A 27,755-nucleotide genomic window follows, 5' to 3' on the forward strand; every position below is an offset into this window, starting at 1 on the left:
TCCAAAGCCGGTGCTTTATCTATTACACCACCTAGCCACCCCAGAACATTTTTTACATGACTATAGATAGCTTTAATTTCTTTATCTGAGAAATGCAGGTTCATATTCTTTGACCATTTTTCAATAGGAGAATGACTAACATTCTTATAAATTTGACTCAATTCTCTATATTTTAGAAATGCATTGCTTATCAGAAATACTAAAAATTGTTTCCCAACTTATTGTCTTCCTTTTAATCTTGGTTGAATTGGTTTTATTTGTGCAAAAACTTTTCAATTTAAAGAAATCAAAATTATCCATTTTGCATCTTATGTTCTCTATTTTTGATCATAAATTGCTCCCTTTTCCATAGATCTGACAGATAAACTATTCTTTGTTCTCCTAATTGGCTTGTTATCAGGTTTTATGTCTAAATCTTGTACTCATTTCGCCCTTATCTTGGTATAGGTGAGAGATGTTGGTCTACGCTATCTTCCAGTTTTCTCGGTGATTTTATCCCAGAAGCTGGAGTCTTTGGGTTTATCAGACAGTAGATTGCTATAATCATTCACTCTGTTTCTTTTGTACCAAATCTATTTCACTGATCTATCACTATAATTTTAGATCTGGTATGGCTAAGCAACCTTCCTTTGCACTTTTTCCCATTAATTCCCTTGATATTCTTGACCTTTTGTTCCCCTCCAAATGAAAATACTATTTTTTTCTAGTTCAATAAAGTAATTTTTTTGTTAGAGAGTTTGATTGGTATGCATATTTATTATGTTTGGCCTGCCCATGAGCAGTTGACATTTGTCCAATTATTTAAATTGTGTGAAAAGTGTTTTATAATTTTTCCATTGTTTCTGATTTTATCTTGGCAGATAGACTCCCAAGTACTTTATATTATCTAGTTACTTTAAATGGAATTTCTCTTCCTATCTCATGTTGCAGTGCATTTTTGATAATTTATGGAAATACTGATGATTTATGTGGATTTATTTTATATCCAGCAACTTTGCTAATTTTTTCAAGTAGTTTTTTTTTAGTTTATTTTCTAGGATTCCCTAAGTATACCAACATATCATCTGCAAAGAGTTGAGTTTAGTTTCTTCATTACTTACTCTTAATTCCTTCAATTTATTTTCCTTCTCTTATTGCTAACCCTAACTTTTTTTTTGTGGGAGGGGTTGTAGGGAATGGGGATTAAGTGACTTGCCCAAGATCCCACAGCTAGGTATTTATTAAATGTATGAGACTGAATTTGAACTCAGGTCTCCTGACTCCAGGGCTATCCACTGTGCCACCTACTGACCCATAAACCTAATATTTCTAATACATTACTGAATAATAGTGGTCGATAATAAGGATCCTTGTGTCACTCCCTCCATTTCTATGCTCTCTAGTGTTTTTAATAGGAATGGGAGCTATATTTTGTCAACAGATTTTTCAGTATCTATTGAAATAATCATGATTTGTCAGGTTTGTTATTGATGAGGTCAATGATGCTGATAGTTTTCCTAATATTGAACCAACCCTGTAATGCTGGTATAAATCCTACCTGATCTTAGTACATTATCCTAGTGATAACTTGCTGTAATCTCTTTGCTAATATTGTATTTAAAAGTTCTGCATCAATATTTATTTAACTGTCTAGAATTTTTTTTCTCTTTTTTGCCTCTTCCTGGTTTAGGTATCAGTATCATATTGGTGTCATAGAAGGAATTTAGCATGACTCCATCTATTTTTTTCAAATAGTTTATGTAGAATTGGAATTGTTCTTTATATATTTGGTATTTCTCTTGTAAAACCATCTGACCTTGGCGGTTTTTTTGTTAAGGTGGTTCACTGATGACTTAAGCAGTTTCTTTTTCTTTTTTTTTAAGTTTTTGCAAGGCAATGAGGCTAAGTGACTTGCCTAAGGTCATACAGCTAGGTAATTATTAAGTGTCTGAGGCCAGATTTGAACTCAGGTACTCCTGACTCCAGGGCCGGTGCTCTAACCAATGCACCACCCTAGCCACCCCTACAATTTCTTTTTCTGAAATGAAGTTATTTAGTTAATTTCCTCTTTTGTTAATCTGGGTAATTTTATTTTTGTAAATATTCATACATTTAACTTAAGATTATAAAATCAATTGGCAGACAGTTGAGCAAAACAGGTCTGAATTAATACTTTAATTTCTTCCTCACTGGTAGTGAATTCATCTTTTTCATTTTTGATACTGATAATTTGGTTTTCATTCTTTTTTAAAAAATCAAATTAGCCAATTTGCCTATTTATTGGGTTTTCATAAAACCAACTCAGTTTTACTTATTTCTCCAAAATAAGAAGGAAAATCCCCTAACTGGGGATTTTTAATTTGTTCTTTTATAGTTGCATACCCAATTCACTGATCACCTCTTAATTTTATTCTTCTAAGTCTTTAGAAATATAAAACTTCCCTCTAATAACCACTCTGGCGTATCCCATAAGTTTTGGTACGCTGTCTTCTTACAGTCATTGTCTTGGATGAAATTATTATTTCTATGATTTGTTGTTTGGTCCACTCATTCTTTAAAATTAGGTTACTGAGTTTCCAATTAATTTTAAGCTTATCTTTTCACAACCCTTTATTACATGTGATTGTTACTGCATCAGGATCTGAAAGTGATGCATTTAATATTTCTGCCTTTCTGCATTTGATTTTGTGGTTTTTAATGCCCTAATCCAAGGTCTATTTTTGTGTAGGTGTCAGGTACTGACTGCAAAGAAAAGATATATTCCTTTCTATACCCATTCAATTTTCTACAGAAGTCTATCATATCTAAGTATTCTAACATTCTACTCACCTCCTTAACTTTCTCATTTTGTGAAAGATTTATCTAATTCTGAGAGGGAGGCTGAGTTCCTCCCCCCACCAGTATAGTTTTTCTGTCTGTGTCTTCCTGTAACTCATTTGGGTTCTTTTAGAAGATTCTGGATGTTATACAATTAGGTGCATACATGTTTGGTACTGAAATTTCTTCACTGTCTAAGGTACCTTTTAGGAGGATGTAATTTCCTTCCTTCTTCCTTTCAATGGGATCTATTTTTTGCTTTTGCTTTGTCTGAGGTAAGGGTTGCTATCCCTGATTTTTTCCCTTCAACTGAAGCACAATATATTTTGCTCTAGGCTTTAATCTTCACCCTGCATGAGCTTCAAATGTGTTTCTTGTAAACAATATATTGTAGGATTCTAGTTTTTAATCCACTCTGCTATCTATTTCCATTTTTTTGGAGAGTACATCACATTCACATTTACAGATATAATTGCTAACTCTTATTACCCTTCATCCTACCTCCCCCTTCTGTTTGTATTCTTCTTTCTCTTTTCACTCTATCCCTCCTCACCAGGAAGCCTCCTGAATATGGCCTCCCTCAACCTGCTCCATTTCTTTCCCCTTTCACTTCCCTGCCTTTCCCCTCCTAAAACCTGAAGGGTAAGATAAAGTACAACTGAGTGTAGGTTATTCCCTTTTTGAGCCAAATCTGTTGAGAATAAGATTCAAGCAATTCTCACCACCTTCCTTCGTTTTTTCTACTGTAACAGGTCCTTTATACCTCTTCATGTGATGTAATTTACCCCATTCTGCCTCCTCCCTTTCTCCCATTCAGTATAATCCCTTTTTTAGAATGTCTTAATTTTTTAAAAATCATCTCATCAAAATCAACCTCCAGTTGGTCCCCACATCACCCACTGCCTGTGCATTGGTTTTCCATTCCCTGACTTAAGCACACTCATGCTCCACCCAAGACAGACTTTGTTGGAAGATGCTCCACTCTGTACTATCATTCCAAAATCTGTTTAGAGGCTTGATTAATGTTTCTGAGAAAAACCAGCAGAGCTTCTCTTTGCTATCTTAACTCCACCCCCCCCCAAAAAAGCAAAATTTTATTACTGATAGAATAGGAGGAGGGGAAGTGAAGAATCAAAGAATCAATGTTAAGATTATGAACTGGGGAAAAGTGAAGAATGGTGGTGCCTTTGATTTGAAACAGGGAAGTTTAAAAGAGCAGTGCAACCCTATACCAAGATAAGATCCAAATGGATACAGGATTTAGACATAAAAAACAATATTATAAGCAAACTAGAAGATCAAGGAGTAGTTTACCTGTCAGACCTATGGAAAGGGAAGCAGTTTATGACCAAGGAAGAGATGGAGAACATCACTAAAAACAAACTAGTTGATTTTGATTAGATTAAATTAAAAAGCTTTTGTACAGACAAAACAACTGTAGCCAAGATCAAAAGAAATGTAGTAAACTGAGAAACAATCTTTACAACTAGTATTTCTGACAAAGGACTCATTTCTAAAATATACAGAGAACTGAGTCAAATTTTAAAAAGCCATTCCCCAACTGACAAATGGTCAAAGTATATGTAAAGGCAATTTATAGATGAGGAAATCAAAGTGATCCATAGTCATATGAAAAATTGCTCTAAATCATTACTTATTAGAGAAATGCAAATTAAAGCATCTCTGGGGTACCACCTCACCACCTCTCAGACTGGCCAATATGACCAGAAAGAACAGTGATCAATGTTGGAAGGGATATAGGAAACCTGGGACACTAATATATTGTTGGTGGAGTTGTGAACTCATCCAACCTTTCTGGAGAGTAATTTGGAATTACGTCTAAAGGGCAACAAAAATGTGCATACCCTTTGATCCAGCAATACCACTACTGGGTCTATACCCTGAAGAGATGATAAAACAGGGTAAAAACATCACTTGTACAAAAATATTCATAGCAGCCCTGTTTGTGGTGACAAAGAATTGAAAATCAAGTAAATGTCCTTCAATTGGGGAATGGCTTAGCAAACTGTGGCATATGCATGTCATGGAACACTACTGTTCTATTAGAAACCAGGAGGGATAGGAATTCAGGGAAGCCTGGAAGGATTTGCATGAACTGATGCTGAGCAGATGAGCAGAACCAGAAAAACACTGTATATTCTAACAGCAACATAGGGATGATAATCAACCTTGGTGGACTTGCTCATTCCATTAGTGCAACAAGCTGGGACAATTTGGAGCTATCTGTGTATCCAGAGAAAGAATTGTGGAGTCTGAACAAAGACCAAGGACTATTACCTTTAATTTATGAAAAAAAATTAAAACTAAAATGAGTGCAACAATCTGGGACAATTTGGGGCTATCTGCGTATCCAGAGAAAGAATTGTGGAGTCTGAACAAAGACCAAGGACTATTACCTTTAATTTAGGAAAAAAAAATTAAAAATAAAAGAGCAGTGGATATGGGCAAAAGATGGTGAGTTTTGTTTTGGATATGTAGTTTAAAAATCTAGCCTCAGACACTTAATAATTACCTAGCTTTGTGACCTTGGGCAAATCATTTAACCCTAATGCCTTGCAACCCCCCCTCCCCCCCCAAAAAAAACCACAATAGGCAACTAACTGGAGATACAGGACTCAAGCGTGGGAGAACAAATATGACTGGACAAGCTGGAAAATATGGTTATCTTTTTTAAGCCATATGACTGGTATCACTCACAACTGGTAAGTATAGCAAAGACTGTAAATCACATTGCTAAGTATAGAAAAGACTGGAGAAGGTTTCACTCATTTTAAAACTATCTACCAAATCAGGAACGCACCTACCCATCATCAACAATCATACCTGTTGCTCTTTATTCTGAGCCAGCAGTAAGTCAATTTCTGCTATTTTCTCCTGAAGGACTTCTTGATATACCATGTTCAACTGTAAACAGGTCTCTGGATCTTTGGGAAGGGTTTGGTCCTTTGAGTCATCATCTTCATCACTTTCTCCCCAACTTTCTTCCTCCTGATTAGAAGCAGAAAATTATGTGTAGGAAAATGAAACCTATTTCCCCCCGCCCCCAAATTCTCTAGTTCCAACTTCTGACAAGTGCCTTTTCCTGAATTAATGACATATCTAATTTCTATCTGAACATCTCCAAGATGCTTCCTCCTCCCAAGTAAGTCACTATAGTTATCACCACAAAACAGGTTTTCCTTACAATTCCAGCTCTGGCTCCTTTACTATATGAAAGGTTTCTTCAATCAGGGGCCTCTATCCAGCAATAAGATTAAAAAATAAATTCCAGATGGAAATGTGAATTCGAACAGATCTCAATATACTCTCATGATAGAAGGTCACCTAGTCCAATCCTTAACAAGTACACTAATTCAAATTTGAAATACACTAGAAGCCAGAGACCTTTGTGGAACATTCTAGCCAGAATACAGCTATAATTTTTGGTCAAGTCTACTGTTAGTACCTGTACCATAGGTGGAAAAATATGGTCTTAAGAGTTAAAATTTCATACTTCCCAAATTTTAAAGTGACACAAATGCAACTTAAGTTATTTTCAATCTTGATAAATTGATCCTGGATTTGTAATGAATTAGTGGGTATTTATAGTGAGACACAGGACACTTTGGTCATCCTGGGAAAATTCAGGTGTCTTTTAAGTATTTTAAAGACACAAACTTTCTGAAATTTGAATATTCCTTCTCCTATTTTATTCATCTCATGATCTCTCAAAAGTATTTACATCTGAACAAATTCTCCTTTCCTGATAATTTCTGACAAGCCTCAGCTGATCCCAGAACACTGTTTCTTTCCTCTCTAATGACACAGAGGACATTATCATTTGAAGATGGGTAAGACAGGTTACCATTTGAACATGTTCCTCCCAGTTGTCATCTTCCAGGGAATCTGTTAGAAAGTAAGTAAAGAGTTTAGATGAATGAATGTGAAAACATAGCATACTGCAAAATAATCTGCCCTACTTGGATATGGTGTTTTTCCATACCCTCTCTCATGCATAATTTTTAAAATTTATGCATAATTACAATTATATCATGATCAAAGGTATAGTCAACTCTTTGAGGGCAGAGACATGTCTAATTTCTTCTATGAATCTCTGATGTCTAGCAAGTGTTCTGTATAGTAATAGGCATCTAGTACAAGCTAAATGGCCCAGTGGATAGAGTACTGGGCATAGTCGGGAAGATTCATCTTACTGAATTCAAATCTGGCCTCAGACACTTAGCTGTGTGACCCTGGGCAAGTGACTTAAATCATTTTGTCTCGGGTTCCTCATTTGTAAAAAGTTCTAGAGAAGGAAATGGCAAACCACTCCAGTATCTTTGCCAAGAACACCCTCAAATGAGGTCTTGGAAAGCTGAACATAACTGAAACAAACTGAGTAACAAAATACAAATTTGATCAATCAATTAAAAAGCAGAGAGTAAAACAAGTACTTATAATATTCCAGGAGCTGATGAATATACAAAGACAAATGTTAAACTGTCCCTGTCCTCAAGAAGCTTCCATTTCTTCAGAGGATACATACAAAATGAATACAAGAAGCTTGAGGAGTACACCAGCAGATAGCTGAGCAGGAAGAAGGGAGAATAAATCAGGAAAGAGTTCATGAAAGGGGTCCCTGAGCTAAGTCTTGAAGAAAACCAAGGATTTAAGAGGCAGAAATAAGGAGGAAATACATTCTAAGGATAGAGGAACATAAATGAACCTCTAGAGTTGATTGTGTAAAATGAGTGATATGACAAGATAACATTTATAATATTGCTTTATTCTGCAGAATTTTTTCCTTAGGTTTTTGCTAGGCAATGGGGTTAAGTGGCTTGCCCAAGGCCACACAGCTAGGTAATTATTAAGTGTCTGAGACCGGATTTGAACCCAGGTACTCCTGACTCCAGAGCCGGCACTTTATCCACTGTGCCACCTAGCCACCCCTATAATATTGCTTTAGAAAAAGACTATGGTGTTTGTGCTGGCCTGAGTGGAAGAACCCAATCAGAAAACAACTTTAAGAGTCCAGGTGAGAAGAGTCTGCCACTGTAAAAGTAACAGTACTGTGGATATCAGTACTAAGGTGAGGAAGTGGTAGTTTGGAAGCATAAAGAAATGGACACATTCAAGGGAAGTTATCAAGCAAAATAGCTGGTTATGCCTAAGGAGAACGAGTGCTTTAAGGTATGCAAAGCACTAGGTATGCAAAGCACTTTGATGCATGGGATTTCATATGATCTTCACAATAATCCAAGAGGTAAGTGCTATTATTACCATTTTACAGAGGTGGAAACTAAGGCTGAGGAACATTAAGCTAATAGCTTGCTCAAGGTCACAGCTAGAAAGCAGGGTCTGAACTCAAGTCCTTCTGACTCCCCAAACCAACAATCTATCTACTACACTGCCTAGGTTGTGCACCTGGTGAATCAAGTTACAAACTTTTGGAATCAGTAAATGTCTGTTTTAGAGCTCACACCTGTGTTCACATACACAGCAGGCAATCAATACACAGGCTTCCAGAAAAGCAAAACCTACACAATTTTCTATTACCTTTTTTTTTAAGGTTTTTGCAAGGCAAATGGGGTTAAGTGGCTTGCCCAAGGCCACACAGCTAGGTAATTATTAAGTGTCTGAGACCGGATTTGAACCCAGGTACTCCTGACTCCAGGGCCCATACTTTATCCACTATGCCACCTAGCCACCCCCTATTTTCTATTACCTTTTAATGATGAAGGGACCTGTTCAGTAAGGGCAGCTTGGACATAAAACTACCTTATCTTAACTATAACCTAACTAGGTTCAAGCCCTGAAGCCTTCTATATGCAAATAGCAAGGATTGATAATTCTATTTCTAAGAAAAGAGGAACAGGTTCAACCCCCCCCCCCCTTGGTTAAAAGATGTGATGATAGTCAATAGAAATGGCTACTAAATTTGAAAACATTTTAATCTTGAAACATCTTATTAAGGCGATTATTTTTATGTAAAAATTATCTAAGAATATACATAGTTTAAAAGCAATTTGTCCAAAAGTGGTCATAAAGAAAAGACTTATTTGAAAATCCAAAGGAAGCCCTCAACTTTGCACAGTGAAGGAGATTACCACAGTGGGGCACTGTAGAAAGATTTAGAGTCAGAAGACTTGCGGGGGGGGGGGGGGGGGGGGGGGGGCGGGGGCGGAGGCGGCTCCAATTCCAGATCTGCTACATCTTACCTCTGTGACCTTAGGCAAATCTGTCACTATCTCCAATGTAAAATGACCAGATTGATATGAATAGCCTTTAAGGTTCTTCAGAATTCTAAATTTAAATGGCTATGATCTATGACAAGCAGCAAGGTGGTACAATGGATAGAATGCTGGGCATGAAATTAGGAAGACTCAGTGAGTTCAAATCAAGTTTAAGATATTTACTATCTGTGTGACTCTCGGCAAATCATTTAACCCTGTCCCTCAGTTTTCTCATCTATAAAATGCCTGGAGAAGGACAAACCACTCTAGTATCTTTACCAAGAAAACCCCAAATAGGGATCCAAAGAGTCGGACATGACCAAAACCTCAGAAGAAAAAATAATCTGACAAGAAGGAAATCAGCTATAAACTCACCTGCTTCTGAATTGGAATCAAGATTTGAATCGGAACCTACAACTTCAATTGTTGCAATGTTAGGATCCAAAATCCTTTCTAGATTCTTGATTTGTTTTGTGATCTTCTCTCTCTCTGCATCTAAATCCATGTCTGACATAATAAAATAGACAGTAACAATATAACAGACATTAATATTAACAAAAAGTCCAATTAATTTCTGATTTGAGATAAAGTTAAAGTACATTTTAGATGGTACTTGGAACAATTTCTATTATCTTTCATAAACAAATGAATTTTGAATTTAATTCAATACTTCAAGAATTTACTGATTTCATCAATGTAAGTATTCTCTATAGCCACAGATCTCAATCCCTCTGTGACAGCAGATTGTCTTTGAAAATTGCAGTCCACTAGACACAGCTGAGTTTTGAATTTCTAGAATGTACCATTCTGGAAAGTATTTTGGAACTATGGATTAAATGTGCATGGACACATATGCCACAAAGAGATCAAAGAAAAAAAGACTTGTGTCTAAAAAAAAAAATTTATAAATCATTTTGGAGGAACAAAAACTGAAAACTGAGGGAGTTCCCATCAATGAGAGAATGGCTAAACAAATTATGGCAATTAAATGTAATGTTATTGTACCATGAGGATTGAAATGGACACTTTCTAAGAAGAGTTGAAAGTCCCATATGAACTAATTCAAAATGAAGTGAGCAGAATGAGGACAATTTATACAGTAACTGCTTTATAAAGAAAAACAACTCTGAAAGACTTGAGAACACTGATCAATACAATGACAAACCATGATTCTAGCAGACCTGCTTTCTACCTCCTGCCAGAGAGCTGATGGACTCAAGATGGAGAATGAGATACATATATTTAAGTATACATATTTGTGAGGAGGGTAAGGGCAGCCAGGTAGAGCACTAGATAGAACAAAGATCCTGGAGTTAGGTAGACCTAAGTTCAAATCCAATCTCAGACACTTAATTGCCTAGCTTTGTTGACCTTGGGCAAGTCACTTAACTGCACAGCCCTGGAAATCAGAGGAAGAAAAAACAAATGCTTGTGAAATGAACAAAATAAAGGTAATTTTTTTTTAATTGTTGAGGGTAAAAAAAAAAATCATGTAACCAGTCCAAGCTGAGTCACTCCAAACTTAACAAGACTAGTTCCCTGGACAATAGAAAATAAGAGTCCTTTTTGCCAGGCTTGTACTCTTAAGACTTTGGAGCTTTTTTCAAAAGTCACATATGTTGTTAAGCTCAAAATATATGTTTTTAAAATGAACTTTCCAAATTTCTTTATCAGGTTCAAGCCTGTAATTTTTTCCACGTGGGAAGCTCCCAGTATAGAAACTTTTCCCACTGATATAAATATGGAATTAATAAAATCAGCAAGGTGTCCGAGGCTCTGAGTGGTTACAAGGCTTTACTATGATTAAATAACTAAGTATGTATCAGAAGTTGAAATAAAAGTCATCCTAATCCCAAAGCTGGCCTTCTATCCTGTCACTGTGCCACAAGGCCTCTGCAAATGAAGGTAGAAGCAATCTGTATAATTTCTTGTAGGCAAGTAAAAAAGAACGTTTTATTTTGAATCGTATATTTAATACCTGAAAAAAAGAAGACCAAGTATCAAAATATCTGCAGCTTCTTCATTTTCTATTGCTCCCTCCCCACTAACTCAGAGGAATTACTTAGCACATACTAATTCGTTACTTCAAGTGATAAGCAGTCTTTATTTTGTTCCTACATCTAACCTTAGACTACAAGACTGCCCTTAAATGCAGCCACACGATGATTTGCCTAACTTGGGTCATACAATGTACCCTTAATAGATATTCTATAAATGGAGACTGAAGGTAATTGGTACAGGATTTAGTGCAACCTACTTCTATCCTGAAGTGAGAACTCAAAATACTGTCTTGAGAAAATATCTTTCCAGCCTCTCCTCTGCATTTGTTGTCCAGTCTGATTTAAAATCCAAGAATATGCTGTTCCTCTCAGGATAATCTCACTTTAATCTCATTACCACACTGCCTACTCAAGCCTTAACAGATACTTTTACCCTCAAGTATCAAACTCCTAAGCAAAGTTTTTCTTTATAAAGGGCAGAAACTGAAATTTTGGACTCACTCCACTTTGTATCTGTGGCTGTCTCCTTTCAACCTGAGTCAACAAGATGCCCCAAGCATGTTCCTCAGGCTTCCTTTTGTATGATGTATCCTTCCACTATAAAGTAAAACCCCATGGGCAGGGACTTTCTTTATATTCTATCCCTACCAGCACTTAGCACAGTACTTGGCACATAGTAAAAGCTTAATATTTACCCAAGGGGGATTAGAAAAGTAATCATCAACCAAATCCAATTCAATATTTGTTTTGTCACAAAAAGTAACTTTTCTTTTAAAATTTTTTATTAACTTCTCTTAATGACATATTTCATTTGGTTTCTAAGTTCTTCTTCCAAAATTAACAAGACGAATATAGCTCCTTTAAAGTAAGGATTATATCTTATTTTATCTTTAGATCTTCCCGTGTCACATGAACAGAATGAATTTGATAAAACTTCTACTGAAAAGATCCAGATTTGGTTTTCCCAAGTAACAGAATATTGCATACCATAATCAGTGCTATCAGGGGTCTCAATATCTTGCAATGACTCACAATTTGGCCTTAAGACATTTGCTATTATCCCTAAATATCACATATTATTTCTTTCCTCTGATATTGTCACCACCTTAGTGCAGGCCCTCATTACCTATCCCTGGAATTAAGAGTAGCCTTCTGGGTGAAATTCCACAAGTCTCTCCACTCTAGTCCATTTGCTACTTAGCTGTCAAAGTGATCTTCCTAAAAAGTGCAGATCTAACTCTCACTACTTCTCCCCTTCTCTCCATTCAGTAAACAGTGGCTTCCAATGAACAGAATCAAATATCCATCTTGCTTGGCTTTTAAAGTCCTGTAAAACCTAGCCCTTCCTGCCTTTCCTGACTCCTTAATCCTACTTAACTCTCTAAAGCACCGGCTTTGCTATTCCTCCAACAAGACAGTCCATCTTCCTAGTCCCGGAATTTTCAATGATGACTTCCCATGCCTGGAACTCTCTCCTTTTCGATTCAGACTCCTGGTTGCCTTGAGGATCGACCAAAAATTTCACCTTCTGGAAGAAGTCCAAGCTGATTCCCCTTAATCTACCGCCGGTGCTCTTTTGATTATTTCCGAGTTATCCTGTGTCTATCTCCTTCAAACATGGCTGTTTCCTGTTGGGTTGTGAGCTAGCCTTCCATCGCATGCTCCCTCGGTGCTTGGCGCCCAGTAGGCCTTTACAAAATGCTCGCTGGTTTGGGGCTTGTTAAATGACAGGTAGGGAGTCATGCTACACTCCACATCCCTTGCGCATGAAAGACAACGGAATTCAGTTGTCCCGCACATTAAGGTTCATAAAATGCTTTTCCTCCCAGCCCTGCGAGGGGAGCACGAGTATCTCCCATCATGCAGGAGAAAAATGAGGTTCCGACAAGTCCAGGCCGTTGGGACGGAGAGCTTAACCACGTGCAGCCCCGAGCCCCGGTTCTGGCACCGCCACTTGCAGGTGCCGGGAGGCGTTCTCCATCTCCCCTCGGGGCATTTCATTCCGCCGCAAGCCGCCCCCGGCCTCCATCTCAGGCCTCCCCCCTCCTCGCTGCCCGAGTCTCTCCACCTCTTCGCAGCTCCCCCACCCAAAAGGTATTCGGCCTGAGCCGCCTTCCCGCCGCCCTCCAAGGGCCTTTCCCCTTCCGCCCCCCGCCCCGGCCGGCGCGGCCCCGCTACCTCGGAGTGCGGCTGCTCACCGTCCAGCGCCAGGCGAGCCGGAGGAAGGGCCCCGCCGCACGGTCTTCCGGCTTTCAACGGAAGTCGCTCCACGCCCCCCTCTCACCGACCGGAAAGCCCGCCCCGGGCGCCAGGAGGGCGGGGCGGTCGTGCGCGCGGCTCCTGGAAGCTGGGGAGGAGGAGGAGGAGGAGGAAGGACACTCGGACGCAGAGAACCGGTGGGTGACCCAGGACCATCCCCCAAAGAAACGCCTCTTCCCTCCCGGTTTTTCCGGAGCTCAGGGCACTCCCCTCCCCACCCCCGGGCGGTAGCTTCCCCGGCTGCGCAGGCCCTGCCCGGTCTGTGACATCCCCTGGGCGTGTCACCTCCCCGTTCCTGCTTAGGGCCCAATTCTGGAGGAGCCCCCCCCCCCCCCGGAGCCCTTCTGGAACCATCGACATCACAATCCAGGCCTTTTCCCTTGAATGTGAGGAGCCTTCTTCACCACCCCAGGGGTGGGGGAGCATCGCTGTCTTTAACACGATGAAGGCAGGCCTTGAGCCACGCAGCCGGTAGCGCCGCCTCCCACTACTCGCCTGGGCTCATCTTTTAAGGCCGGCTTTGGAGTGGGACTGCAGGTGGGGGAAGTGGGGATGGGAAAGTAACGTCACTGGAAGACTTTAAGTAGTTTGGGTACTGCTATTACTTTAGCAGCAAAGAGTGTAACCTTATCATATAATTTAGAAGTCTTGGGGAGCTGCTGAGGCTGAAAAATTATTTTCCCAGTTGCCATTCTGTCGATGAGCCTCTCCAAACCCGAACTGGATTGGTACTGGAACTGGAGTTCATCAATGCGCCCATATCCCCCAACAGTTGGCAGCTTGATAAAATTGCTGTCACTGATGCCACAGCCTTCAAGAACTCAGGATCACCTTCGTGCCATCCAGGATGAGTCATTAGAGTAGGACTTTAATGGAGAGAAAGGAAAATGTGGAAAGGTTAACAATAAAATGTAGGTAGGCTTGAAGTGTTGAAGAAAATTATTACTAATACTGTACTCTGAGACTTAGGTTTAAGTCTTCTAGAAATAATTTAATTCAATGTTAATCTAAATCTGAATCGTTTCTAGTTCGAAGAGATGACCAGTCTGGCATAGTTCCTGACATCCTCAAATATGACTGCCCCATTTCAAATAACATAGGAATCTTGTACTAGGAAAGGAGATCTTAAAATACAGCCTGGATTAAGATTCCAGAATTGGGTAAGCAAGTTTAAGATCCCATTCCTTCTGGACTATTCCCCTATTTTTTGTCTTGTCTGATTCTTTGGGGTTTTCTTGATAAAATTCTGGAGTGCTTTGCCATTTCCTTCTCTAGGTCATTTTATAGTAAGGAAACAAGATTAAGCTGATTTGCTAAGGGTCACACTAGAACTAGTGTCTGAAGCTAGATTTGAAGTCAGGTCCTTCCTGACACCAGGCCCATACTCCTTCCACTTAGTTGCCCAACCCTGGTTGTACTTCTGAAACAGAACTGAGTGACCTTCCTTTCCAAAGATAGTGGAATCCTTTCCAAATGAAGACAAATTGTGTACTAACCAGCATATCATATAGGTAAAGGGGAGACTATCCACAGATGGGTCAGTGACCAAAATACTTCAGGGGCAAGGAAAGGCAGTGGTTGTAAAGATTAGTTATTCTTTGTTTAAAAGATTTGGTACTACCTTTAATCCATTTCCCCAAGAAAAGAAAGTTCATCCTGACCTAACACTCACCTCTCCAAAATAGTACTTTTTAACATTTTCAGTTTTACTATAAATAATTAAATATGTTCCAAAGGGGTCAGTTCTATTGTAACTGGAATGATGATGTTCCTGGGAGAGGAGATAAAATCTTCCAGAAGCAAAGAATGCAAAAAGCAACATAGGACCCTAAAAGAGGCATGGTGGCATAGTATCCATAGTGAATGTACTTGTGAGTCAGAAAGACCAGCTTTAGGATCTGAACTCTGTCATTTTGCTAACAGAAATTATCACTAGTTAAGTAAGCAGAGCTATAAGCCCTCTTACTCTAAAACAATTATTTCCTGCCTTGATAGTTTCCTTGATCTGCCTAGTAGTTTCCTAAAGATCTTTTTTTCTGGAGGGAGGGGTGTTCTTCCTAAGGGATATGGACAGAAACAATCTCAATTAACATTCTAATGTTGCTTAATAAATACTTGTGATCTACTAACACAAATAGTTTGCCTCTGAAATCAGCTGACTCTGGTGTGGAAGTGGAAGAAAGTGGAATTTAGTAGTTGGTGTAGATGGGGTCCCATAAGAAAACACTTCTTATTTATTGAAAACTACTCATTTCCTGTTAAATGTATAATGCAGGGGCATTTTTAGAAAAAATACCAACTTAATTGTTAACTGCAATCTGATTACAAGCAATATATATGGCAACCATTTAATAAAATGATTGCATTGTAGCCCTTTCACATTGTCTCATTCTGTCGGTAAGGGGACAATGTAAATAATATAGGCACCGTCCTGTTTTACAAATTACAATTGGAGAAAGAGTTCCATGAAGTTAAAGGATACCATCTAAGAGTGCACTGCCTAGAACTGAAGCCTCCTTGCTAGACTCTGGTTCAGTACATTTCCCACTAGAACACACTGTCAAGGATAGAAATCCACTTTGATAAAAGAAGCAGTAAGCTACATTTTAACACTTGCATCCATCATGTTAGGTATTAAGCAGTACAAGTATTTTGACAAGCATTTTTGTAAGCCAGAATTATAATGCCTAGCAGTAATATGAATGCCTTGCATTTTACACAACTTTTTGTTTGAAACCCAATTTTTTTACTTCAGTAAGACCAATCTGATCTGCAAGAATCAAAGTGCAAAAAGTTGTATACAACAATTACAGCTACCATTATAGATTAGACAGGGCTGTCCAAAATGTAGCTGCAGAGAGATTTTATGCAGTCTCCTGTGGGTTTACTAAATGCTTTAGTAAACGAAGCAAACTATTACAGAGCTCTCATTAAAATGGCAAATCAAAATATATTGTCTATTATTTCAATAAAAACTTTTAAAAGTAAGGTTGGATAGTCTTGGGTTAGATATCTCCATTTGGGTCAGATGGCTTTCCCTAATTGATAACCATAACCTGTACCACTAGTCCCAGCCAGTTGTCTTGCAGATATACCTTGCTGATCTTAAGCAGCAGGCAAACTCAGTCAGTAAAAATCAATCAATCAAAAATAAATTTGTCAAGCAACCAAAAGGAAATATCCTGCCGGTGATGAAATAGTATTAAGGTCTGAACATGAAGGGCAGCTGGTTTTATAAGAAATGAAGGTGCAAACATCCTCATGTAGCAAATTATCAAAGCTGTAGCATTATACAAGTAGGGAAAAAAACTACAATTTATTAAAAAAAAAAACATTTACATCAAACAGCAAAAGAACTATAGAATTTTAATGCCTTTACCCAAATCATAGCAAAGTTCTGGAAAGGCACAGGATAGAATGTTCCCAGAACAACCTGAAATGTTTTAAAACTCTTGCATCCTAAATTATTTGCTGTATAAAATGTCGTTTGAAAAGTTTAGCAATACACCAAAGCAGAAGAGTTGATATTTACATAGTAAAAAACCTGGTAAAAAGGTACACTTAATGCCTTTAACACTATGGAATGTTAACTCAACAATTCCTGCAGCAAGCTCAAAAGAGCAAAGCATTGGTACTTAATGGATCTGTTACAACTTGTAGCACTTTTAATTGGTACCTATGTATATATGTTTTTAAACTATATTTCTTGAAGGCACAAGTTTGTAAGTGTGAACCTTCAAGTCTTTAGTAATATTGGGAGATATTTTAGAGGCACAGATTCCCTAAGGTAAAAGTCAGTAGTATCTATTATAAACATTCTGTGTTATAATTTTTAAATCTTTTTTTTCTTAATGGAGTGCTAACAAAAGACACTCAATTTAGGTTCATCTTGTAATTAATATTCAGGAAATACTATTTCAAACACTAGAGAGCAATACTTATACCAGAACTCATTTTCATGTTTAGAAAATTCCTTAAAAACAGATTAGTTCCTCCCCCTTTACAACTGTTGGTAAGAGTCTTTGTTTATTAGAATTTGTGAAATAATGACAGTTCACCTAAAAGAGTTAATATAAACTGTAGACCCACCTCAAGTCCAAAAGTTGCTACCCCAACTGAGTTTTAAGGCTAATAACCCTGGTTTTAGGTCATGAAATTTGTATATCGTGATGAGTACAGAGGAAGACGACTGCATATTTAAAGACAATTGTATTCCCCAAGTAAAGCAAGAAGTGATTTCAGCACTTAAGCAGAACTTTAAGTTAGAAGACATTTCAGCAGTTTGTCAAGGCTCTTCTTTAATTTCAGAGATTCTGTCAATGGATTTAAGGATTTCAGCAACTAAATTCAATGTTTCAGCTCCAGAAAGCAACTGCCTAGAAGGAAAACAGAAACCGATATAAAATGTACATATTTTCTGTTCTAGCTTGATTGTATACTCTTTCTAGGCAAGTCTAATTCACTTTTCACTTTTTTTTCACCCTGGCAAAGCCCTGTACATAGTGGGCATGCAATAAATATTTGCGGAATTAATCAATATGTCATTATAATGCCCAATTGTAATAAGGCATTAAAAACTAGCAAGATGGATTAATGGGCTCATTCAAAAGATGACAATTATACTATTTCTATTTTCCTATGAATAAAAAAATATCACCAATTCCATGTCATCTATCTTTTGAGTCCATCAAAGGTGACCTAGGAAAAGCAGAATCTATTCCCCTTAAGCTTGCTTATCATACTAGCTGTCCTAAGAAAATTTTATTTTTAATTGGACAGCCAGTAATAATATTTCATTTATCATAAAGAAAACTTACTTTATCGAACAATGTGCAGTGTTCATGACAACTCGGAGATTCTGCAAGGCAGCATCTGCATTTTGTTTAACTACTGTCAAATTGGCACCCTGTCCAGATCGCAAGGCTTCATTGTCTCTTTTATAATTAGTAAGCTGAGCCTTTAGAAGAAAGATACAGTTTAATTTAAGGTTAATTAGGACTATTAAGATATAATACGGGCGGGCGGCTAGGTGGCACAGTGGATAGAGTACTGGCTTTGGAGTCAGGAGTACCTGAGTTCAAATCCAGCCTCAGACACTTAGTAATTGCCTAGCTGTGTGGCCTTGGGCAAGCCACTTAACTTCACTGCCTTGCAAAAAACCTAAAAAAAGTAATGATACAAAATAAAGGGCTTTAAAATAGCATGCCTATGGTAGTTTTCTCATTAGAAACCTCAAAAAACCTGCTACAGATTGTCATTCTGAGTAGTTATGAAGTTTTGCTAGCCAATAACCTATAAGCATATTAACTCATTGTTTCATTATCATAACTAGCTTTGCTCCCATGAGATATATGGAAAGTTTATTTTTTTTCTTGCCTAACAAGTCATTAGACTCAATATTTGTACCTATCTAGTCAAATCTATACCTTAAAAACATTTTCCACATGTGTATATATGGCTAATATGTGAATCTAAAATTATGTCCCTACTTCTTGTATTCTCTCTGAGTGGTCTTTTTACCCCTTTGAAGTCTTAGGCACATCCACATTCTCCAAGTGCTGATAATAATTCTAATTATCTTTACTAATTTGTAAGTCTTTTGAAGGCAAAGATTACATTGCCTTAGTCATCCTTAAAGCAGCACAGTATAATGATAAGAGGGCTGAACTTCAGTTTAGTTTAAGAGACTTAAGTCAAATCTCATTCCTGCCACTTTGTGAGAGTTATTTATTTGTCCAGAGTGGAGATTTTAGAAATGTCCAATGACTTGAATCTTTCCAAATTTGTTTCCTCCCCTGAAAAATGGGAATGATTATACCTGCTCTATCAACTTGATAGGGCTGATAAAAGAACCAAATGGGAATTTATATGAAAGTGTACTGTTGTACAAATGTATTAATATTATTTTGTCCCCTTCCACATCTAGCACAGTACTATATTAATATATATAAGTGCTTAGTAAGTGTTGATAGAATTGAATTTGCTAAAGTAAAAATGAATCCTTCACAATTGTAGAATCATAAATTCCTAATCCCTTTGAATTTAATCCAACTGAGGAGGAAAGGAGAAAAACATTATTAAAGATTTACTTCCACATTTCCATAGTGGCACATGATATGTTTTCAGGGAAGAACTAACAATGTAATTTACCTGGAGCAAATTGATTTCCTGCTTCAGTTTTGTAACTTGATTTTCTGCCTTCACAGCCCGCTTCTGTTAAAGAAAGACACTGACATCATAATGGTAATTCTAAAAGCCACTTAAAACATATAGTTATTAATTTATTCATTCAACAAGCATTTTAAGGGCTTACTATATTACAAATGATGGGATAACAAACATAAAACATGTTTCCCACACTCAAGAAACATTCTATTGAGAAAAGTTAACATTTACATTAAAAATTAAATGTAAAATATATTCAAGGAAATTTCCACGGGAAGTCTTTAGCAACTAGGGAGGGGGAGGTTAAGCTTCTAGGGATGGCACTTGAGCTGAGTTTTGAATATGTCAGAGATTTCTAGAGGGAGAGATGGGAGGAGGGAATCCCAACAGAGGATAGAGCCTGTGTAAAGAAGGGAGAGAGAATATCATGTATAAGGAATAGCAAAAAGGCTAATTTGGCTAGAATGCTAATAGTGTGAAGGACAATAATATGCAGTAAGTCTGAAAACATATAGGCTGGAGTCAGATTGTGAAGGGCTTTAAAAATCATGGGAACGTATGTTTTTAATCATAGAAGCAAGGGGGGGGGCTAGTGTTATGGTCAAACCTATACCTATACTTTGACACCTTTGTAAAGGACAGACTAGAAAAGAGAGAGGATGGAGGCAAGTAGACCAATGAAGAGACTATTCTTGTATTGCAAACAAAAAGTGATGAGGACCTGAACTAGTATGTTGACTATATGGTTGGAGAGAAAGGGAGTATAGAATCAACAAGACTTGACCAGTGATTGGATGTGAAGAGCGAGAGGGGAGGAGTAGATGTTATTAAGAAAAAAAGATTTGACAATGCCATTCATGTGCATATTTGGTAGTTTCCTGATAATGTAAAGTGGTTTCTCCTTAAATACCTACACAGTTAGTTTAGTTATATCTTTAAGGTAATAAAGACCTGCTGTTTTATTACTGACTACCAGAGTACTTAAATTAATTTTTTGAAATTAGCAAAATTTTTGAAATATTTTTAGAATAAATTTTTATCTGGAAAATAAATTGCCTGAGAGATCTCAACTCTCAAAGAAAGGTATTAGAGATCTGAAGCAAAGGCCTTGTCTTTTATGTTATCCAACATGTTGATACTTAAAAAATACTTGAATTGATTCACTTTCAGTTGTTTTCAGCAACTACCACAACAGAAGTACTTACATATTAAAATAATGTGTTGCAAATACCAATTGCTGCTTAAGCAAAATTGATTATTTTAGAAAGAAACCCCTCAAAAGAAATTTATACACTTAAAATCTGGTCAGACTATACAATTTTTTTTTTTGCAAGTCAATGGGGTTAAGTGGCTTGCCCAAGGCTACACAGCTAGGTAATTATTAAGTGTCTGAGGCCAGATTTGAACTCAGGGACTCCTGACTCCAGGGCCGGTGTGTTCCCACCTAACTGTCCCCTGACTATACAATTTTGTAATCATTAACTTAGAAGGGAACTTAAAACTCCTTAACTGTTTCCCCACAGTGGAAATAATTTTTACAACATTTTATATAGGCTTTTTTTTTAGGTTTTTGCATGGGTTAAGTGGCTTGCCCAAGGCCACACAGCTAGGTAATTATTAAGTGTCTGAGACCGGGTTTGAACCCAAGTACTCCTGACTCCAGAGCTGGTGATTTATCCACTACACCACCTAGCCGCCCCTATAGGCATTTTTCCAATAACATTATATTCATTTCTTTATTAATTCCATTCTGGAATAGCTTGGATTATTGAAAATTCCAATATATCAAGCTGAAATTTTTAAACTCTGATCCTACTCCTGGTCTTGATGAATTTATACATAAGTCAACTTTTTTGTACTCCAGAACTATTTTGACTGGGCAAAAGCAACTCTCCTATCTCTTTTCACAAAAGTCGTGCCCAAAAGATCCTATTTTTTAATCCTATTTTACATAAGGATATTTTGAGTCAAGTAAATACAAAGTTATGACACTTTTTCCCTGACTAAACCTATAATTTCATAGAACTTCCAGTAAGGAAACATCCTCACCTATGCCAGATAAGACACCCACTTGCCAACTTAACCACAATATAAGACTGTTCAACCTATGTAGTAGTCCACAGGACTCATTCAAGCTAGATAGTAGCTTTAGTTGTGCTCCTAGGTGGTATGGGTAGCATTGTATTGATGAATACATATAGATTTCTGTAAGTAGTCCTTGAGAGGGTTTTTGTAGGGTGATTTAGCCCAGAAGAGCTAAAACATTGGATTGGAGCATTAAGATGCAGAGAGATTTGCCTAGGGACACTTGCAACACCAGCTATATTAATGTCAACAAAATGTACAAAATATTAGGATAATGCTAGATCCATCTTCCAGCTGACAACATAATTATTCATTCCTCCAAAGGATTTTTTTTTGAAACACATCTTATAGTCTCCCAAAAACATTCAAAGAAAATTTTAAAAAAATTTTACAGTCATCAACTCAAGATTCTGTTCCACTTGTTGTACCACCGATTCGAGATCATGATAATCGCTTTCCTCTTTTATCATTTTTGCTTCCAATTTCCGCTCAAGTGTTCTCACCCTTATTGAGACAGGGAAAAAAGATGGGTTATTTTAATGACCACAGTTCCCTCAAAGAAGGCTGCTCAATCAACCTTAACTGTTTAGAATTTAACATAACAGGGAACATATGTACCATAACTATTAGACTGAGGTCTAATACTGTGACTGGGGTCACAAATAACTTATTAGCATCTTTTTAAGTTAATTTTTTTTTAAAAGGAGCTGGTTATTTTGAAAGTTCAAATCTCTTTACATACATTATCTTATAGTTTCTTATATAACTCTGTGATTCTAATTTTACAGATAAGAGAAATGGAGGCTCAGAGAGCTCAAGTGCCTTGCTCAGCATAACATTATGCCCAAGACAAGATTTGGAAAAAAGATAAATTATATCAAGTCAAAGAAATTTAAGTTTAAATCCTAGCCATTTACTTCCTACATAACCTTCAGCAAGTCATGTAACCTCTGGGGCCTTAATTTCCTTATCTGTAAAAAGAAGACCTTAAGACTAGTTGATTTCTAAAGTATTTTCCAGCTCTAATTTGATGATCCTGGGATCACTCTAAGTCCAATTCATTAACTCTCCACTTTTCATAAAATCTCTTCTTTAGTCAGTTTGCCTCGCTGATTTTATTTAGAGTGAAACGTTCATCTTAAATAACAGCTGACATTATGTACAGCTTTAAAGTTCGTAACACCCTTTATATACATTCTCATTTGGGTTACATAATTCAGTATACTATCTCCCCTTTTACAGAAGACTCAACTGAGGCTCTGCAAGGTCAAGATGTGTAGTAGTAGTAGTAGTAGTAGTACTAGTAGCAGTAGTGGTGGCATTACAACTCTTTTTTCTTAACTCCAAGATTAACATTTTATCCTCTCTGTCATGAAGCATCTCATACAACAGCTCTATTATAGAACTCAACAAAAAATTGGATGAAGAATTCCTCAGCTGTGAACTCATCCAACCTTTCTGGAGAGTAATTTGGAATTACGTCTAAAGGGCAACAAAAATGTGCATACCCTTTGATCCAGCAATACCACTACTGAGTCTATACCCCGAAGAGATGATGAAAAAGGGTAAAAACATCACTTGTACAAAAATATTCATAGCAGCCCTGTTTGTGGTGACAAAGAATTGAAAATCAAGCAAATGTCCTTCAATTGGGGAATGGCTTAACAAACTGTGGTATATGTATGTCATGGAACACTATTATTCTATTAGAAACGAGGAGGGATGGGATTTCAGGGAAGTCTGGAGGGATTTGCATGAACTGATGCTGAGTGAGATGAGCAGAACCAGAAAAACACTGTATACCCTAACAGCAACAGGGATGATGATCAACCTTGATAGACTTGCTCATTCCATCAGTGCAATAATCAGGGACATTTTGGGCTATCTGTGATGGAGAATATCATCTGTATTCAGAGAAAGAATTGCAGAGTTTGAACAAAGACCAAAGACCTTTCATTTAGAAAAAAAAAAACCTGCTATCTTATTATGTAATTTTGCTATCTCTTATACTTTATTTTTCTGCCTTAAGATATGATCTCTCTCATCACATTAAACTTAGATCAATGTATACCATGGAAACAATGTAAAGACTGCCTTTTGTGGGGGGTGGGGAGGAGGCAGGCAAGATTAGGGGGGAAATTGTAAAACTCAAAATGAATAAAATCTTTCTTTTATTAAAAAAAAAGAATTCCTCAAAATTTTTAATCAAAAAGTTATCCCCTAGAATGTGAACTGCAACAGCAAAGCTTTTACTCTCTATTTACATAAATCAATCCATTGCAAAGCGAAATGAAACTCATATTTGTGGTTATAGGCATACATACATTTCTGTCTGAGCTTCAGAGAAGGTTTCAATCTCATTAATTTTTCTTCTTAACTTACAATTTTCTTCTTTAAGCTGCAGAAAAAGAAAATTAAAATTAGAAATTCAAAGATCTAAACTGGTTAACAGCTTCATACAATTAATTAGTCATGAAATTTTTTATTTCCAAAAGTAATCTAAGACAATGGATAAAGATATTTACATTTCTAAGATTTTTTATCCAACTATGACACAAGTATTCTATTGTACTCACATCTCCTGTACTTGCATTCATTACACAGTACTGTTTAAAGCAGCTGCATATTCTTATCTGCCAGCAACACCAAAATAACTAACCATAGTAACCATCAACAAGCTGCAGCAGCACATTAGGGCTGATTGTGTCCTTTGCTCCAAAGGCAAAGAGGCCATTAGGAAAGCAAGATCACTAGTTTTTCTCCATGAGAAACTTTCCAAGACATTTGAGGTTTATCAGGTAGGTGAAGAGCATTCCATCCACACTTACTGCTTCATAGTCTATCTGCAGAGACCGATAATGCCTGTCTCCCAAGTATTCTTCATGAACAGCAAATTCTTTGTTTGTGTTGTCCACTTGAGATGAAGAAATACATAAGTCACTATCATTTAAGGTCCATGGAGCAAGAGACTCGATGCCTGACAGTTCAGATGGGTTGGAAAAAAAGGAAATATATGTACTACGTGGTGATGTGTTAGCAGCAATTCTGGATGCATGAGTTTGTTCCATGGCAGATGGCCGATAAGTCCCACTCCAGTCATCATCTTCATCTTCATCCACCAAATCTCCAGCACCACTTGGATCTTGGAAAAAAGGTTCCTCATAGTCCAAACCATATCCTACAGTTTTAGAAGTTGGGGAATTATCTTCAAGTCCTAATGTATGTCTTGTAGATTCCTAAGAAGAAGGAAATCAAAATTTACATTGAAAAATTTTTTATTAGTCTAGATTAATACTAGTTTAATATTTTTTTACAATCTTATATTCAATGTGTTTTTTATTTCAGAATTATAACAAAATATTTTATTTTGTTTAAAAAAGCTAAGTTGAGAAAATAGATGAAACACTCAGAAGACAGGTCATCTGCAAATGCCATTACTACAAAACTTATCTAAAGTGAATTATATGATTTGATTTTATGTCAACACAGGTGCAAGTCTTCCATGCTCAACAGATGCAAAAATTCTTCCCCACCCCCACTGAACTGAACTGCAAATTCCTTTAAGTTACCTTAGTGTAAATTCTAGTATTGGTTCTCTCTTCTTTGGACAGGCCAAGGCTCTTAGTTTTCAGAAATTCTTTATAAGAAAATGGATTTGCTCTATCCAGATCTTCAAGCTTATCATCTGAAATAAGAAAATCTTATTTTATACATGTTTAAAGGTGACAGATTTATTAGAAGGGAACTTTCTTTTTAATTTTTCTTAAAAGCATTATCATCTGATCCAGAACACTGACCCAGGATAACTGATTTTTAACAAGACAAGTACTGAACTGAAATGAACTAAGGTGCTATTAAGAAACAAGAAACTTAACACTTACTAGCAACAAGACACTTCTACAAGTAACTCCATTCTAAATTCTTTCCTTCTTTTTCCTTTACCTCAGAGGACTTTACCTGGCAACTGTCTCAAGTTTCCATATTCACTCTTGTGATTCGCCTTACTTTTCTATTTCCCTTCTTTCAGTCTTCCATACATATGTGTGTGTGTGTGTATATATGTATATACATATATACACACACACAATCAACTTCACTATCCTGATTTCCTGAACTTTCTAAGCCACATTGCCTTTTCATACCTTTCTTTAGCTATTCTATGCATTTTTATCAACTGCCTCTGGTCTCTAACTTTCTTGCTTTCCTCATCCCTCAGTTCCCTCTTTTCCTCATCCAAGATCTACCTTCAACTTTCTTTTTCATTGTTAAGAGTCCTGCCCCAAGCACTGGCCCTGGAGTCAGGAGTACCTGGGTTCAAATCGGGTCTCAGATACTTAATAATTATGTAGCTGGCCTTGGGCAAGCCACTTAACTCCATTTGCCTTGCAAAAAAAAAAACCTAAAAAAAAAAGTCCTGCTCCATCCCACTCTCAAGCTCTCTTGAGTTATCCCCCCCTTTCAACTCTGTTGAAGACATATTTATTCACCCTCCCTACCTACTTTATGTTTTTCCTCCTCCATACTTTTGCCTTTGTCTTTCTCCTCTCCCTTCTCTGGACCTATTCAAATCCTACCCATATTTCAGGACCCAATTCTAATCTTCCTTTACCCTTCCCAAGACTCTCTACTTCACAGCAATCTCTCCCTGACACACATCCCAATCACATTTATTTTTGTCTTGAAATCTCAGAGATGTTCTAAATCTCATTAATTTTTCTTAGCTTTTTACTGAATAATACGTACTAGCACAGTACTAGGTGCTAAAGCGGATAAAAAGACACAGGAGCAGAGGTTTGCTTGGGGGGATAAGGCATGTCCAAGTAAAAAGATAAAGGATTCAGGATTAATGCTATATAAATAACATGACAATAAGTACTTTTAGAGTCCTGAGTTCCTTGAGACCAGAGACAGCATCTTTTCCATTTTTTCCTCTGCTAGGGTAAATATTTGAGTAACAAATCACAGCTGCAAATTTGGAAGTACTTACAATCTATACAATAGCATGAATACATAAAAGTTTAAATGATAGAAAAGAAGTCATAAAGCAATATCTGATAAAATAGGCAGTTTCCTTCTTAACCCCCATGTAGCATAGAACAGACACACAAAAGGAACTCAAATTAACTATAGTAGAAGTCACAACTCAATTTTAACATTTGAGTACTCCCATATGAAAGACCACAAAGAACAAGTGTGATGGGGATAAAAAGATAGAAATGTTGGACAGGGAAGCTACGAATTTAAATCATAGTTCTGTCACCAACTACTTATTATCTCCTCTCTTTTCCCATCCTATCAGTGAGAGCGGTTCCGACAAAAGTCTTCTATATTCCCTTCCTTAATGGGTGATTCTATGGTCCTGTATGGGCAATTGGGCTGTGCACTCCTTGGGAGTTAGAAAAATGGAAGGTGATATAGTTTCAGAGAAGGAGTTCCCTGGCTGAGACCTTTGCCTATTCTGGGCCTCTTTTCCCCATCTATGCAGTGGTTGGGGCTTTAAGGCCCTTTCCCGGTTATGTGATTCCAGATTTGTATGCAAGAAGAATGGACCTAGGGGTTCAGAGAAATGCATTTCAGTAGCGTCCCCAGTTTCACCAGTAGTTGTCTCTGTAAAAGTCGCCAACATCTCTAAAATAATTTGCACTCCTCCTCCCCTTTCCCTAATCCTGGGTGGACCTCTCATCCAGAGGGCAGAATCGGGTCCGGCCTGGTCCAGCTCGGGGCTCCCTGGAGGCGCGCCCCCAGCCCTGCTCTGCGCTCGGCGGGAACCGCCTCGGGCTACCCCGGGGCACCCTTCTTCCCGACTCTAGGCGCCCCGAGCGGAGCCGCTGTCAGTGGGGGCTCGGTCTTACCGTCCTGGATGACGAGGCTCCGGGCTCGGGACAGCGGGGTGAGCCCCGTGCGGCGGCCGTAGCCGGACATCCCCTCTCGGTTCTGCCCGCGGATGGGGCCGGGCCTCCACTACCTGGGTTCCATAGTCGCACGTCGGTTGTTCTGGGGCGCAGCTCGACTTGACTCCTCCTGGTTGCGCTGTCTCGGCTCTAGGCCAGGCCCGGGCCCCCCCTCTGCTGTCCTCCCCTCCTCCTTCCCCTCCGCGGCTCCTCGCGAGGCCACTTCCGCTCCGCCCACCGGGCGCCGGAAGCGCGGTCTTTTGCCCCGCGTGCGGGCCAGACCGAGGGGGCGTGGCCCGGAGGGGGCGGGGAAACGGAAGTGACCG

General features: G+C 38.0%; 2 protein-coding genes across 6 annotated transcripts in view; both read right to left on the reverse strand.

The window, feature by feature from the left end:
- Positions 1-13,503, reverse strand: part of SNAPC4 (small nuclear RNA activating complex polypeptide 4) — a 51,628-nt gene extending 38,125 nt beyond the window's left edge. For 2 of the 4 annotated variants that reach the window (XM_074210693.1, XM_074210694.1), the window contains exons 1-3: positions 9,405-9,543; positions 6,662-6,702; positions 5,641-5,805 (exon numbers count right to left, since the gene is read on the reverse strand). In XM_074210693.1, the coding sequence (XP_074066794.1) occupies positions 5,641-5,805; positions 6,662-6,702; positions 9,405-9,543 (345 nt within the window). Of the gene's footprint in view, positions 1-5,640; positions 5,806-6,661; positions 6,703-9,404; positions 9,544-13,207 lie in introns of those variants that run through there. The other 2 variants (XM_074210696.1, XM_074210695.1) reach the window with 2 other exon arrangements.
- A 3,082-nt stretch (positions 13,504-16,585) lies between these two features.
- ENTR1 (endosome associated trafficking regulator 1) lies at positions 16,586-27,686 on the reverse strand. 2 transcript variants are annotated; one of them, XM_074210704.1, is made up of 8 exons: positions 27,391-27,686; positions 25,108-25,223; positions 24,367-24,774; positions 23,863-23,936; positions 21,931-22,042; positions 19,439-19,501; positions 18,106-18,245; positions 16,586-17,664 (listed from the first exon to the last, which is right to left on the reverse strand). In XM_074210704.1, exons 1-8 carry the CDS (start codon positions 27,458-27,460, stop codon positions 17,574-17,576), a joined length of 1,074 nt encoding a protein of 357 aa, XP_074066805.1. In that variant the 5' UTR covers positions 27,461-27,686; the 3' UTR covers positions 16,586-17,573. The 2 variants fall into 2 exon arrangements, with proteins under 2 accessions (XP_074066805.1, XP_074066806.1); XM_074210705.1 differs by lacking the exon at positions 18,106-18,245.
- Between the last annotated feature and the right edge of the window lie 69 nt (positions 27,687-27,755).

The sequence above is a fragment of the Macrotis lagotis genome, chromosome 1 (assembly GCF_037893015.1).
Source record: "Macrotis lagotis isolate mMagLag1 chromosome 1, bilby.v1.9.chrom.fasta, whole genome shotgun sequence".
In the NCBI taxonomy this organism is placed as follows: domain Eukaryota; kingdom Metazoa; phylum Chordata; class Mammalia; order Peramelemorphia; family Peramelidae; genus Macrotis; species Macrotis lagotis.